At 43.3% G+C, this 12,680-nt stretch overlaps 1 protein-coding gene across 1 annotated transcript; it reads left to right on the plus strand.

Moving 5' to 3' along the window:
- Nucleotides 1-5,721: 5,721 nt before the first annotated feature.
- On the plus strand, nt 5,722-9,096 carry LOC141369534 (F-box only protein 2-like). Its single transcript, XM_073876437.1, has 5 exons — nt 5,722-5,788; nt 6,495-6,597; nt 6,708-6,800; nt 6,881-7,010; nt 8,721-9,096. The coding sequence occupies exons 1-5, from the start codon at nt 5,722-5,724 to the stop codon at nt 8,874-8,876; spliced, it is 549 nt and encodes a 182-aa protein (XP_073732538.1). The 3' UTR covers nt 8,877-9,096.
- Nucleotides 9,097-12,680: the final 3,584 nt, after the last annotated feature.

Below are 12,680 nucleotides of genomic sequence, written 5' to 3' on the forward strand. Positions count from 1 at the left end.
TGTAGGTTAGGGGAATAGCATATACAGTTTGTACGGTATAAAATGCATTACGTCTATGGAATGTCCCCACAAAACATGGAAACCAGAATGTGTGTGTGTGTGTGTGTGTGTGTGCATGTGTATACACACAAGAAAACATTAGATTTGAGGGGTTTTGTATCTGCACTTCTCATATACATCACTGTGGTACACTCCCAGGTGGAAAAAGTAGTACTTTCATAGTGTACTTAAAGTCCTCCATTTTCGCACACTAATTTTGTACTTTAATATACTAAAAATTCATCTTTAGTGCTTTTTAAAATGTTCTTCAGATTATCTAAGTGTACTTCAATGTGCTATTTTGAAACACCATGAATACGAACTAAAATGCACTTTTAACATACTATCTCTGTATTTAAAAATGTATTTAGTTGTAATACTGTCACAAGCTGGGATTGAACCCGGGTCTCTGGTGTGGTGATCAGAGAAATCTACCACTAGGCCACAGAGGCAGTGATGTTGGACCCAAATGAAACACTTAAGACAGAACTCCAGCTAAGGTTGATTTATTAAAAAAAAGGGTTTTGCATGAAAAAAATCCAACCAAAGTTCTTCTCAGACAGAGGAATAAATAGCAGTGGAAAAAACTACAAGGAAAAAACAAAAACTCCACGAGGGGAGAAAATATTACTACAGAACACACACACTCAAAAAATAAAGATCACCTTACTTGAGGAAGCTTGAAATGGCCAGGGAAAACAAAGCAGGAAACACACAGCCAAGACTCAAAAACCAAGTGAGGGAGACAAGGGAAAAAACACAACTTAAATACTCTATGAGAAACAAGGCACAGGTGACTAACATAAGCCTAATAAGGCCACATGAGGAGAAACAAAAAGAGAGAGGAACTAGGAGGCCCTCTAGAGGCAAGGAGGCAAACAACAGAAAGTGGGATGCTGACAGGACCCCCTCATTTAGGAACGGCTCCTGACGTTCCTTCCAGAACATCCCCGCCTCCGGGTGCAAAACTCTCGGATCAAACTTGGGTCCAGGATGTCCTTGGCTGGAACCCAGGACCGTTCCTCCGGCCCGTAGCCCTCCCAGTCCACCAGATACTGTAATGAGTTCTGGACCCTCCGGGAGTTCAGTATCCGGCGCACTGTGTAGGCTGGCTGGCCGTTGATGATCCTGGGAGGTGGAGGGGGTCTGTGAGGGGGGGCAAAAGGAGAAGACAAGACAGGTTTTAGTAATGAGACATGAAATGTGGGGTTAATTCTAAGGGAACGAGGGAGAAACAAACGATAAGAAACAGGGTTAACTTTCCTTGCTATGCGGAAAGGCCCGATGTATTTCTGGGAAAGTTTCTTGGACTCAACCCGGAGGGGTAGGTTCTTGGTTGCTAACCAAACTCTTTGACCAGCTCGGAAACTAGGGGCTGTCCGGCGGCGGCGGTTAGCCTGACTCTGGTATCGTTGAGAGGCCCGAAGGAGATTATGCCTGGCCTTTCTCCAGGTCAGTCGACAACGTTGGACAAAGCGCTGGGCAGAAGGTACACCAACTTGAGTTTCTTCTTTGGGAAATAAAGGGGGAGTATATCCAAACTGGCATTCGAAGGGAGATAGTCCAGTGGCGGAGGACTGGAGGGTGTTGTGGGCATATTCAGCCCAAATGATATAGGTGGCCCAAGATGTAGGATTGTTGGCCGCCATACAGCGTAGGGTGGTCTCCAGAACTTGATTAATCCGTTCCGTCTGGCCATTAGATTCAGGATGAAACCCAGATGACAGGCTGGCAGTGGCACCAATAAGCTTGCAAAAGGCTGCCCAGAACCGGGATGAGAACTGGGGACCCCGGTCAGAGACAATGTCCAGGGGAATACCAAATAAGCGGAAGACATGGTTCATGAGGAGCTCAGCAGTCTCCTTGGCCGAAGGCAGCTTGGGCAGGGGAATGAACCGGGCAGCCTTAGAGAACCGATCTACAACCACCAGGATGACAGTGTTGCCTTGGGATGGTGGAAGTCCTGTCACAAAGTCTAGTGAAAGGTGCGACCATGGTCTGTGGGGAACAGGTAAGGGATGAAGCAATCCCTGAGGTCGCTGATGTGTAGATTTTCCCTGGTTGCACACGATGCAGGCATCTACATACACCTTAACATCCTTCTTGATTGACGGCCACCAAAACCGCCGCTGGAGGAAGTCAAGTGTGCGAGCACTTCCCGGATGGCATGTCAAGGGAGACTCATGACCCCATTGCAAGACACGGGCCCGGGCAGATTTAGGAACGTAAAGGCGTCCAGTGGGACCACCACCTGGATCAGGCTCATGGGCAAGGGCCTCTCGCACCACTTTCTCCAGTTCCCAATGAAGGGGTGCAATGATCCTAGACCTAGGAATAATCGATGCCAAAGGCTTCTCTTGTGTCTCAGGAGAGTATGCTCGGGACAGGGCATCCGGCTTGACATTTTTGGTGCCGGGTCTGTAAGATAGGAGAAACTGGAATCGATTAAAAAACAGGGACCATCGAGCTTGCCGAGGGTTCAACCTCTTAGCCTGTTGGAGATATTCCAGATTCTTATGGTCTGTAAGAACCTGGAAAGGGTGCTGAGCCCCCTCAAGCCAGTGGCGCCACTCCTCCAAAGCAAGTTTTACTGCAAGCAACTCACGATCCCCCACATGGTAGTTGCGCTCAGCATCCGACAGGCGGCGAGACATGAAGGCGCAAGGGTGTAATTTTCCATCTTCAGCCCTCTGTGACAGGATGGCTCCTACCCCCACCTCTGAGGCGTCCACCTCCACCACAAAAGGTCTCTTTGGGTCAGGGATCAAAAGAATAGGAGCAGAAGTGAATCGACGCTTGAGATCTTCAAAGGCCCCTGCTGCTTCCAGACCCCAGTGAATCTTGGTTCCTCCTCCCTTGGTAAGTGCTGTCAAGGGGGCCACAACAGAACTGAAATTCTTAATAAACTTCCTGTAGAAGTTTGAAAAACCAATGAAACGTTGAACCTCCTTGACTGTAGTAGGAATGGGCCAATTGTGGACTGCTTTGACTTTCTCGGGGTCCATCTCCAGGTGGCCAGGAGTGATGATGAATCCGAGAAATTGGGCCTGGGTTACATGAAATTCACACTTCTCTGGTTTTACGTAGAGGTGATTTTCAAGGAGTCTCTGGAGAACCCTGCTAACATGCCCCTCATGCTCCTGCAGTGATTTTGAGAAAATGAGTATATCGTCTAGATATACAAAGACAAATTTATTGAGTAGGTCCCGGAGAACGTCATTAATTAGTGCCTGAAACACAGCTGGGGCATTGGTAAGCCCGAATGGCATCACGAGATACTCATAGTGGCCTGTGGGAGTGTTGAAGGCTGTCTTCCATTCATCCCCTTGCCGGATCCGCACGAGATGGTAAGCATTACGGAGATCCAGCTTAGTGAATATTGAAGCTTCTTGAAGCAGCTCAAAAGCAGTGGCCATGAGAGGTAGGGGGTATCGATTCCGAACTGTGATCTTATTGAGGCCCCGGTAATCTATACAAGGCCTAAGGCCTCCATCTTTCTTCTCAACAAAGAAGAAACCTGCCCCAGCTGGAGAAGTGGAGGTTCGGATGATGCCAGCTGCCAAGGACTCCTTAATATAGACATCCATAGCTGAGCGCTCAGGAGGAGATAAAGAGAAGATCCGACCTTTGGGAGGGCAGGAACCAGGGAGAAGATCAATAGCACAGTCGTAAGTGCGGTGAGGTGGTAAGGAGGTAGCCCGGGTCTTGCTGAATACTGCTTTAAACTGATGATAAACACTAGGGACTCGAGATAGGTCAATAGACTCTTGAAAATTAGAAATAGGGGCTATGGGACTCTGAGGTAGACAGGTAAGTTGGCAAGTTGAACCCCAACTAAGAATGGTGCCAGTGGGCCAGTCAATTATGGGATTATGTCTGCACAGCCAAGGGTGACCCAGGATAATAGGATACTCGGGGGAGTCAATAAGATAAAAGGTCTCCTACTGCTGGTGTTGAAAGGTAGTAAGTCGCAGGGACTGAGTGGCCTCTGTAACTTTGCCTGGTTCCAGAGGTCTGCCATCTAAAGCTGTAACTGCCTGGGGATGAGGAAGAAGCTGAGTAGGGATATTAAGTTTCTTAGCCAAGGTTAGATCCAGGAAGTTGCCTGCTGCACCAGAGTCAATCATAGCCTGGACCAGATGCTGGTGGTCCTCCCAGGATAAAGTGGCTGGAACAGCTAGGACAGCATTAGCAGGAGGGGCTCTAACTTTCCCCATCACAGCCCTCCTGTTGCTGGGCGGGGACTGGCGTTTCCCGAGAGCTCTGGGCAGGTGGAGCGAAAGTGGCCAGAAGCACCACAGTAAAGGCAACGACGCTCTCTCATGCGACGTTCCCTCTCATTGGAAGAAAGCCTGGAGCGGCCCAACTGCATGTCCTCTGGGTAATCATGGGGCTGTTCAAGGGCAGGGGAAGCTCTGGAGGAAGGAATACAAATTGGTGAAACAGACCTACTCAAAGTGGACTGAGACTCCTTGCGGCGAGCCATTCTCCGCTCTCTCAAGCGATTGTCCAGGCGGATGGCCATAGCTATAAGGGACTCGAGATCTTCTGCTGGTTCTCGGGTGGCTAACTCATCTTGAAGGGGGTCAGACAATCCTCCATGAAAGCAGACCCTCAGTGCCTCATCGTTCCATCCGCTTCTTGCTGCTATAGTTCGAAACTCAATGGCGAAATCTGCCGTACTACGGGACCCCTGACGGAGAGTGAGTAGGCGCTTGGAAGCATCCCGACCACTGATAGGATGATCAAACACTCGCTTGAACTCTTCCACAAATGCCGCGTAGGACTCACAACAGGCATCCTGTGATTGCCACACTGCAGAGGCCCAGGAGAGGGCCTTGTCTGAGAGAAGGGTAATTATGTAAGCAATCTTGGAGCGATCTGTAGGAAAACTTGAGGGTTGGAGCTCAAAGGTGAGGGAGCATTGAGTGAGGAAACCTTGGCAGGAACTAGGATCTCCAAAAAAAGGTTTGGGAGATGGTAGTCGGGGCTCCGCCATGGGAGCAGACCTGTCACCACCTGGAGGTAATACAGAGGAAGGGGAAGGGCCAGGGAGGCGTTCAAAGAGCTGGCGGATGGAACTCATCATATCACCCAGAAGTTGAGAGTGTTTGGTCATCAGCTCTTCTTGTCGGCTGAGAACAGCTTCATGACGCTGAAACGATGCCTCATGTTGAGTGATCATTGCAAACAGGTCCTTGGGACCAAGTGTCTCTGGGTCCATTGCTGACTTGGTTTTTCTGTCACAAGCTGGGATTGAACCCGGGTCTCTGGTGTGGTGATCAGAGAAATCTACCACTAGGCCACAGAGGCAGTGATGTTGGACCCAAATGAAACACTTAAGACAGAACTCCAGCTAAGGTTGATTTATTAAAAAAAAGGGTTTTGCATGAAAAAAATCCAACCAAAGTTCTTCTCAGACAGAGGAATAAATAGCAGTGGAAAAAACTACAAGGAAAAAACAAAAACTCCACGAGGGGAGAAAATATTACTACAGAACACACACACTCAAAAAATAAAGATCACCTTACTTGAGGAAGCTTGAAATGGCCAGGGAAAACAAAGCAGGAAACACACAGCCAAGACTCAAAAACCAAGTGAGGGAGACAAGGGAAAAAACACAACTTAAATACTCTATGAGAAACAAGGCACAGGTGACTAACATAAGCCTAATAAGGCCACATGAGGAGAAACAAAAAGAGAGAGGAACTAGGAGGCCCTCTAGAGGCAAGGAGGCAAACAACAGGAAGTGGGATGCTGACAAATACAATGTAATACACTTGTATTACTGACCTCAACTTTCATACAAAGATGGGTTCAAATTTACTACAAGTTGTAATCTAAATACATTTTTTTAAATACATTTTTAGCACATTTTATTTCATATTTATGAAAATAGCACAGTGAAGTACACTTTGGTGATCTTAAGAACATCTTAAGAAGTACTAAAGATGAATTTTTATTATATTAAGTACAAAATTAGTGTGCGAAAATAAAGCACTTTAAGTACAACATGGAAGAGTACTACTTTTCACCTGGGCTGTCAAAAATAAAAGTACAAAAGCTGTCATTGGGGCATTACCCTTTATAAAAGGTCCCAATATGTGCCATTTAGATACATTACATATATGTTTTTTTTGAAGTACTATGGCACTCTTTGGGTACAAGGGTGTATCCCACTGAGAGTGTACCCTTTCAAAAAATACAGCTTTTGACCTAAACGTTCCAATTAGTACCTCAAAGACCTTTTTTCAGTGTTCAGTTTTTATTTATAAGGTCATGTAGTGATGATGAATTTTTAACACTACAAATATATATTTGTAAGTAATTCAATACTGTACATTATTATGTAAGAGTGGTGTTACAATAGTTTTAGATATTTGTATAGCATAAAGTATAGACAATGCATGTCATGTCGTAGTATATAAACAGCTTTTATCTCATGTATTTTTAAGAGGATTTTAGTAACTGGGAGTTGACGAAGAACGATGGAGACAAATGGCAAATTCACACGATGCCAGATGATTCAGTGGCTTCATACTTCTGCACCTCACATGAGTAAGAGAAAATTATTCAGAATAGACAATAATAATGTGTGAATGTGAGTTTATGATCATACTCTGGGTGTCTCTGGGTCTCAATGTTCATTTTTTTGTACAATTTTCCAGGCTATGTCTAAAAAAACAAGTGATCATTCTGCTGAAAAGCGGTTATGATGCTGCATATTTAGATTCGGCGCCTGAAGTGACTGTGAAGGACTGGTGAGTCTTTAGCATCTACTTCACTATTATCTTCATTTAATGTATAGCGGCTCATTTCTTTTGCACGTCTCTGTGTTTAGGTACAGCACTCGACATGACTGTGGGGGCATTTATAGGCTTACTGTGTCACTGCTCAATGAAAATCGAGGTGTCATTGCTACATTTAAGCCGGCTGATGTGACTGTGCCCGCTGAAACCACTTGGAAACAGGTAAAATGTGGACGTGTGAATTGATTCCATTAAAACCAAGAACTCGTTTAGAAAGGAAATCAGGTTTAATATCATGTTGGCTTTAAAATTAAATACAAGAGATAAAAGCCCCATTTATAAAGCGTGCGTATGCACAGATTTGATCGTTAAGTGTGCATATGCAAAAATCCACAACAGGTCCATATTTATAAAAACTGGGTCTGAGCAGACATACGCACTTTTGCTTGTCTGATTGCTGCAGGTTTTTGGAAAAATTTGTCTTGCTGCTCGAAAAGATTTAAACATTGACAGGTGCTCTTTTATATGTCAATGACATTCATTAGGCATCGTTAAAAGGCAGAAATCTGCAACTGTGCAACTGCGCACAATTTCAAGCTAATATGCGGTTTTAAGATTTCATGTCTGAAAGTGAGGCATACACGTGTTTTTTATGTGTATATTGGTATGAAATACACATAAATATGAACTTATAGTGTCTGTTGGGCCACTCGCTTGTTTATGGTAAGTTTGTTGATCTGAGTTAATTCTATAACATCTATGACTTAAAATTTAGTTTTAAACATTACATTAAACCGTACATAATGAACAATTAAAATACACACTGTAAAAAATGTCTGTAGAAATTACAGTATTACTGGGTATTACTGGCAACTAGCTGCCAGTAACATACTGTAGATTTTAAATTTATGTTATTTACTGGCAACATTTTGTTCAAAGTAAAATGAACATGAAACATTTTTTTGACTTTATCTTCTACAGTAAGTTACTGGCAACCAGCTGCAAAACTACAGCAAATTATTTAGAGTGCAGATAAAGAACACATTACGTACGTGTTAAATATCGTGTATTTTACCGAGTTGGCCTTCCATATACATTTGTTTCATAAATCACACATGCACGCTTTTGAGAATCATAAGTTCAAATTTAGCATTTTATAAATGAGGCCCAAAATCTTTAAGTATAGCCTTGACTTTGGTAACAAAAAAGTGTCACTTTGGACACAAGTGTCTGTTAAATGCCTAAATGTTCAGATTTTTCCTTTATTGAAAATCTATTGGTTGAGTATTAGTACATTAATGTTTGGGAGACTGTTTCTATAATATTAGCAACTAAAGCTATATAGCTTCCTATTTATCAAACCTACAAATCCACAAGTTTCCTATTTAAGGGTATAGGAGGGTATTTCAGACACAGCCGAAGCTTCAGTTTCTGATTAGTCAAGTGCGCTGTTGGAAAGTTGAAACCCCAGATTTTTTTGCTGTATTTACATTTTTGTCCCACATAATACTTCATAGACAGTATTGTATGTAAATAATTGTGTGATTATGTGCGTGTGATCATTATTCTGTACAATATCGAATTTATGTTGGAATCTAGTGAATGAGTAAATTAATTTATTTTAAACTAATTTATTATATTGACCATTCACACATGTTATACTTTAAGCTTATTTGTACAAATTACATAACATTAAAATCCATCTAAATTTTATCAGCTGGTTGCTTCGTCTGACGGGGCTTCTTTTAAAGGGTCTACTATAAGGAATAATTGACGACGCGCCATTGAATTACAAGAAAACACCCATGGTGGTAATGTGGCACAACGCGAAGTATGCTACTTCCGCCGTTGCACCCACAGTAGCGCCCGCCGAAACTTGTGAATAGTTCATGCACACTGAATATAACGGCACTTTTATTGCTTCTTTCATAGGTGACACACACGTTTAAAGGTTATGGTCCTGGTCTACGCTTCATCTCTTTTGAACATGGTGGTCAAGACACAAAATATTGGAAAGGCTGGTATGGAACACGAGTCACTGGAAGTTCTGTCACCATACCCCCAAAACCCCAATATATTATTCAGTAATGTTACTGATTGGTCAGAACTTTGCTTTTAACCATACTATAAATATAAATAAATAGTAAAGTAACATTACAGAATCTACACGGCTAAACCTTGCTGAAAAAGCAAAGCCTTTGCTTACTTTTTAAGATTTAAATGCATATTCAGAATAAAAATACTTATCTCTGATTGAAATTTAAACGTGGGGAATTAATTGAAATTATTTTAATAATAAAGTCTCCCTGTGGTGAAAATCAAGTTTTTATTGTTGTTTATGTATCTGTGTGGTGTTTTTACTTTAAAAAAATTTGCAAATTTATAATTCAACACAATAGCGGAATGTTTTCTGCAACCAATCACATTAACACAGTTGAACGGGTGGATGAAATGAAAATTTAATTTTAAGCTATTCTTTGAATAGTTTAAAATGTACAAATAAAGATTTAAATTTAGGCATTTAGCAAACGCTTATCCAAAGCGACTTACAAAGATTCAAAAACGATAAAAGTGATGTGTCAAAAAGATCATTTAAAAATGTTTAATGACTATTAAGAGCATTGAGATCGCTAGACGATGGCTTAATGTACAACGAAAACCTCAATTTTGACCAAACTTGACCTTTATACTTTCTTTTCACCTCGAGCTCAAAATTAAACAGTGCACATTCTGACTCATTTTGCCAGCACAGATCATATAGGCACAACTAACATATGCATCATAAAGCCATCAGCTACTTGTCTGGAACTACAGAACGCAGCATCTATGTACATATATATATCTATGGTCCATGCTGTGTGATTGAGTTGAGGTGGGGTATTTACTGAGTATTCATAAATCCACATATACTAAAGGAGGCAAGGTTGTAGTTACATTCAAGCTATGTTAAGGCATAATGAAAGAAAAAACTTTTGATTATGCGTTTGGATAGGGTGCTCAAAGATGAGATACAATTATTAACTACATGGGTACTTTACCTTTTATTGAAAACATAGGGGCAATTTCACAGACAGGGATTAGACTGGTCCTAGACTAAAATAAATGCAAGAGCTGTCCAAACTAAAAAGAACTTGGAAAGAGATATATGTGGTGAATGAGGCGCCTGCCTCGTCCTCCGATCACCACCAGAGGGAGCCATCTCCTGAGTTTTAAGTATCATTTTGGACTTCATTTCCCATGATTCCACATACCGGGACTGATTACTCTTCACCTGCACCTCATTATGTACCCTATTTAAACTCCCCTTGGACTTTCATTCAGTGCGAAGTCTTGATTTGCCACGGCTGTCATTTCTGAGCGTTTATCCTGTCTGTGTATATTCTGGTTTGTGACTTTGATCTGTTTATCCATTATTTACGAGTGTTTGCTGCCTGCCCTGATTTCCTGCCTGATTTACGACTACGAGTTTGCCTGTCCCTTGCATTGCACTGTTGGTGTTTAACCTGTTCTGTTTTATATTGAGAGACAATAAATACTGCAAATGGATCCTCAGCCTCATGGTGCATCATTACAGAAGACTTCGCCACACAGTGATCCAGCGGCTGTCTCTCAACTTTCCATGGAACTCTCTGCACAAGCTCAACAGTTAGCAGGCCATCAACAACAACTGGCGCGACTTACCAACATCACGGAGGAATTAGTAGCTGCTTTGCAAGGTCTAAGAGGTATTTCCACCACTGCTAATCCTACTGTTGTTTCTCCAGCTCCGCCTCCCATCGCGGCAGCCACCATGAATGCTAATCCCCGCTTAGCGCTTCCGGACAAGTTTAATGGTGATCCTGGAAGATGTAAGGGCTTCTTAATGCAATGCTCTCTCTTTGTAACTCAACAACAGTCCGTCAGTGTTCCAATCATTCATAAACGATGTTTTCCGGGACATGCTAGATCGGTGGGTCATTGTCTACATTGACGACATTCTCATTCACTCAGAAACCATGGAGGAACACATTCAACACGTGAGAGCTGTTCTGAAACGCCTAATTCAATACCAACTCTACGCCAAGGCTGAAAAATGTGAATTTCACCAGTCCTCCACGTCGTTTCTTGGATATATAATTTCAGCAGAAGGTGTTGCCATGGACGATTCAAAGGTACGAGCAGTTATTTCCTGGCCAAGACCCAATACAGTCAAAGAACTTCAACGCTTCCTTGGATTTGCTAATTTTTACCGCCGATTCATTCGGGGCTTCAGCACCATAGCCGCACCGTTAACCTCCATGACAAAGAAGGGGTCAACCCGCCTAACTTGGTCTCCTACAGCCCTACAAGCTTTCCAGCAACTCAAAGAAAGTTTCACTTCAGCTCCCATTCTCCATCACCCTGATCCTACACAGCCTTTCATCGTGGAAGTGGACGCCTCCAGCACAGGACTCGGAGCGGTGCTATCTCAGCGTCAAGGTCCCAGTAGTAAAATGTTTCCCTGTGCTTATTTCTCACGCAAATTGTCTCCAACAGAACGGAACTATGACGTAGGGGATCGGGAATTGCTGGCCATGAAAGCTGCTTTTGAAGAATGGCGACATTGGTTAGAAGGCGCACAACACCCATTCACTGTACTCACTGACCACAAGAACCTTGAATACCTACGATCTGCCAAACGCATGAATACCCGACAAGCTAGGTGGGCTATGTTCTTCACCAGATTCCAGTTTACAGTCACGTACAGGCCAGGTTCCAAAAATACCAAGGCTGATGCCCTATCTCGCCTCCACAACGAGCCAAACGAATACACCAATACTGAACCCATCATCCCAGAAACTCATATCATTGCACCTATCCAGTGGGATATTATGACGGAAATCAATCAGGCCAACACTCTCTCTCCTCCTCCGGAAGATTGCCCACCAACCAAGACTTATGTTCCTGAGAATCTTCGAGCCGCACTAATGGACCAAATTCACTCCTCACCCAGCACCGGTCATCCAGGCATCACAGGTACCATCCATCTTACTCAAAATACTTTCTGGTGGTCCACTTTAACCAATGATGTCAGTAATTTCGTAAAGAACTGCAACACTTGCAATATTTCCAAGGCCTCCCATCAGCTACCAGCAGGATTATTACAACCTCTACCCGTTCCGCAGCGACCCTGGTCTCACATTGCCATAGACTTCATTACAGATCTTCCTAAATCCAACAATAATACAGTCATTCTCACTGTCGTTGATCGATTCTCCAAAGCATGCAGACTAATACCACTGCCCAAACTTCCTACAGCCTTTGAAACAGCTGAGACCTTATGTAACCAAGTATTCAGATTTTACGGTCTACCTGAAGATATTGTGTCAGATCGAGGTCCACAATTCACCTCAAGAGTATGGTCAGCCTTTTTCAAACAACTCAACATCAATATCAGTCTAACGTCCGGGTATCATCCACAAGCCAACGGCCAGACAGAAAGGCTAAATCAGGAGATCACACGCTTTCTTCGTTCATTTTGTCACCAAAATCAAGCAGATTGGAGTCGGTACCTCATGTGGGCAGAATATGCACAAAATTCACTCGTCAAACCAGCTACAGGAATCTCCCCTTTCATGTGTATACTAGGCTATCAACCTCCTCTCTTTCCATGGTCCGGGAATCCTTCAGAACTGCCTGCTGTCGACGACTGGGTTCAGAGGTGTGAGGAAACTTGGAATGAAGCTTACCATCACTTACAGAGAGCCATTCGCAGACAGAAACTCCAAGCTGATCGCCGCCGCAGAGCTCATCCCGACTATCAGCCCGGTCAGTGGGTCTAGCTCTCCACCCGAGACATCCGTCTCTGTCTTCACTGCAGAAATCTCAGTCCCAGGTATGTGGGTCTATTCAAAATCATTAGACAAATTAACC

The sequence above is a fragment of the Misgurnus anguillicaudatus genome, chromosome 14 (assembly GCF_027580225.2).
Source record: "Misgurnus anguillicaudatus chromosome 14, ASM2758022v2, whole genome shotgun sequence".
In the NCBI taxonomy this organism is placed as follows: Eukaryota; Metazoa; Chordata; class Actinopteri; order Cypriniformes; family Cobitidae; genus Misgurnus; species Misgurnus anguillicaudatus.

What these genes read in the sequence shown, in the direction of transcription:
- LOC141369534 (XM_073876437.1), top strand. Translation starts at nt 5,722, where the DNA reads ATGAGGAGAAACAAAAAGAGAGAGGAACTAGGAGGCCCTCTAGAGGCA. An exon ending in TACTTCTGCACCTCACATGA is followed by an intron (nt 6,598 to 6,707) that starts GTAAGAGAAAAT and finishes ACAATTTTCCAG; the next exon opens with GCTATGTCTAAAAAAACAAG. An exon ending in GAAGTGACTGTGAAGGACTG is followed by an intron (nt 6,801 to 6,880) that starts GTGAGTCTTTAG and finishes CTCTGTGTTTAG; the next exon opens with GTACAGCACTCGACATGACT.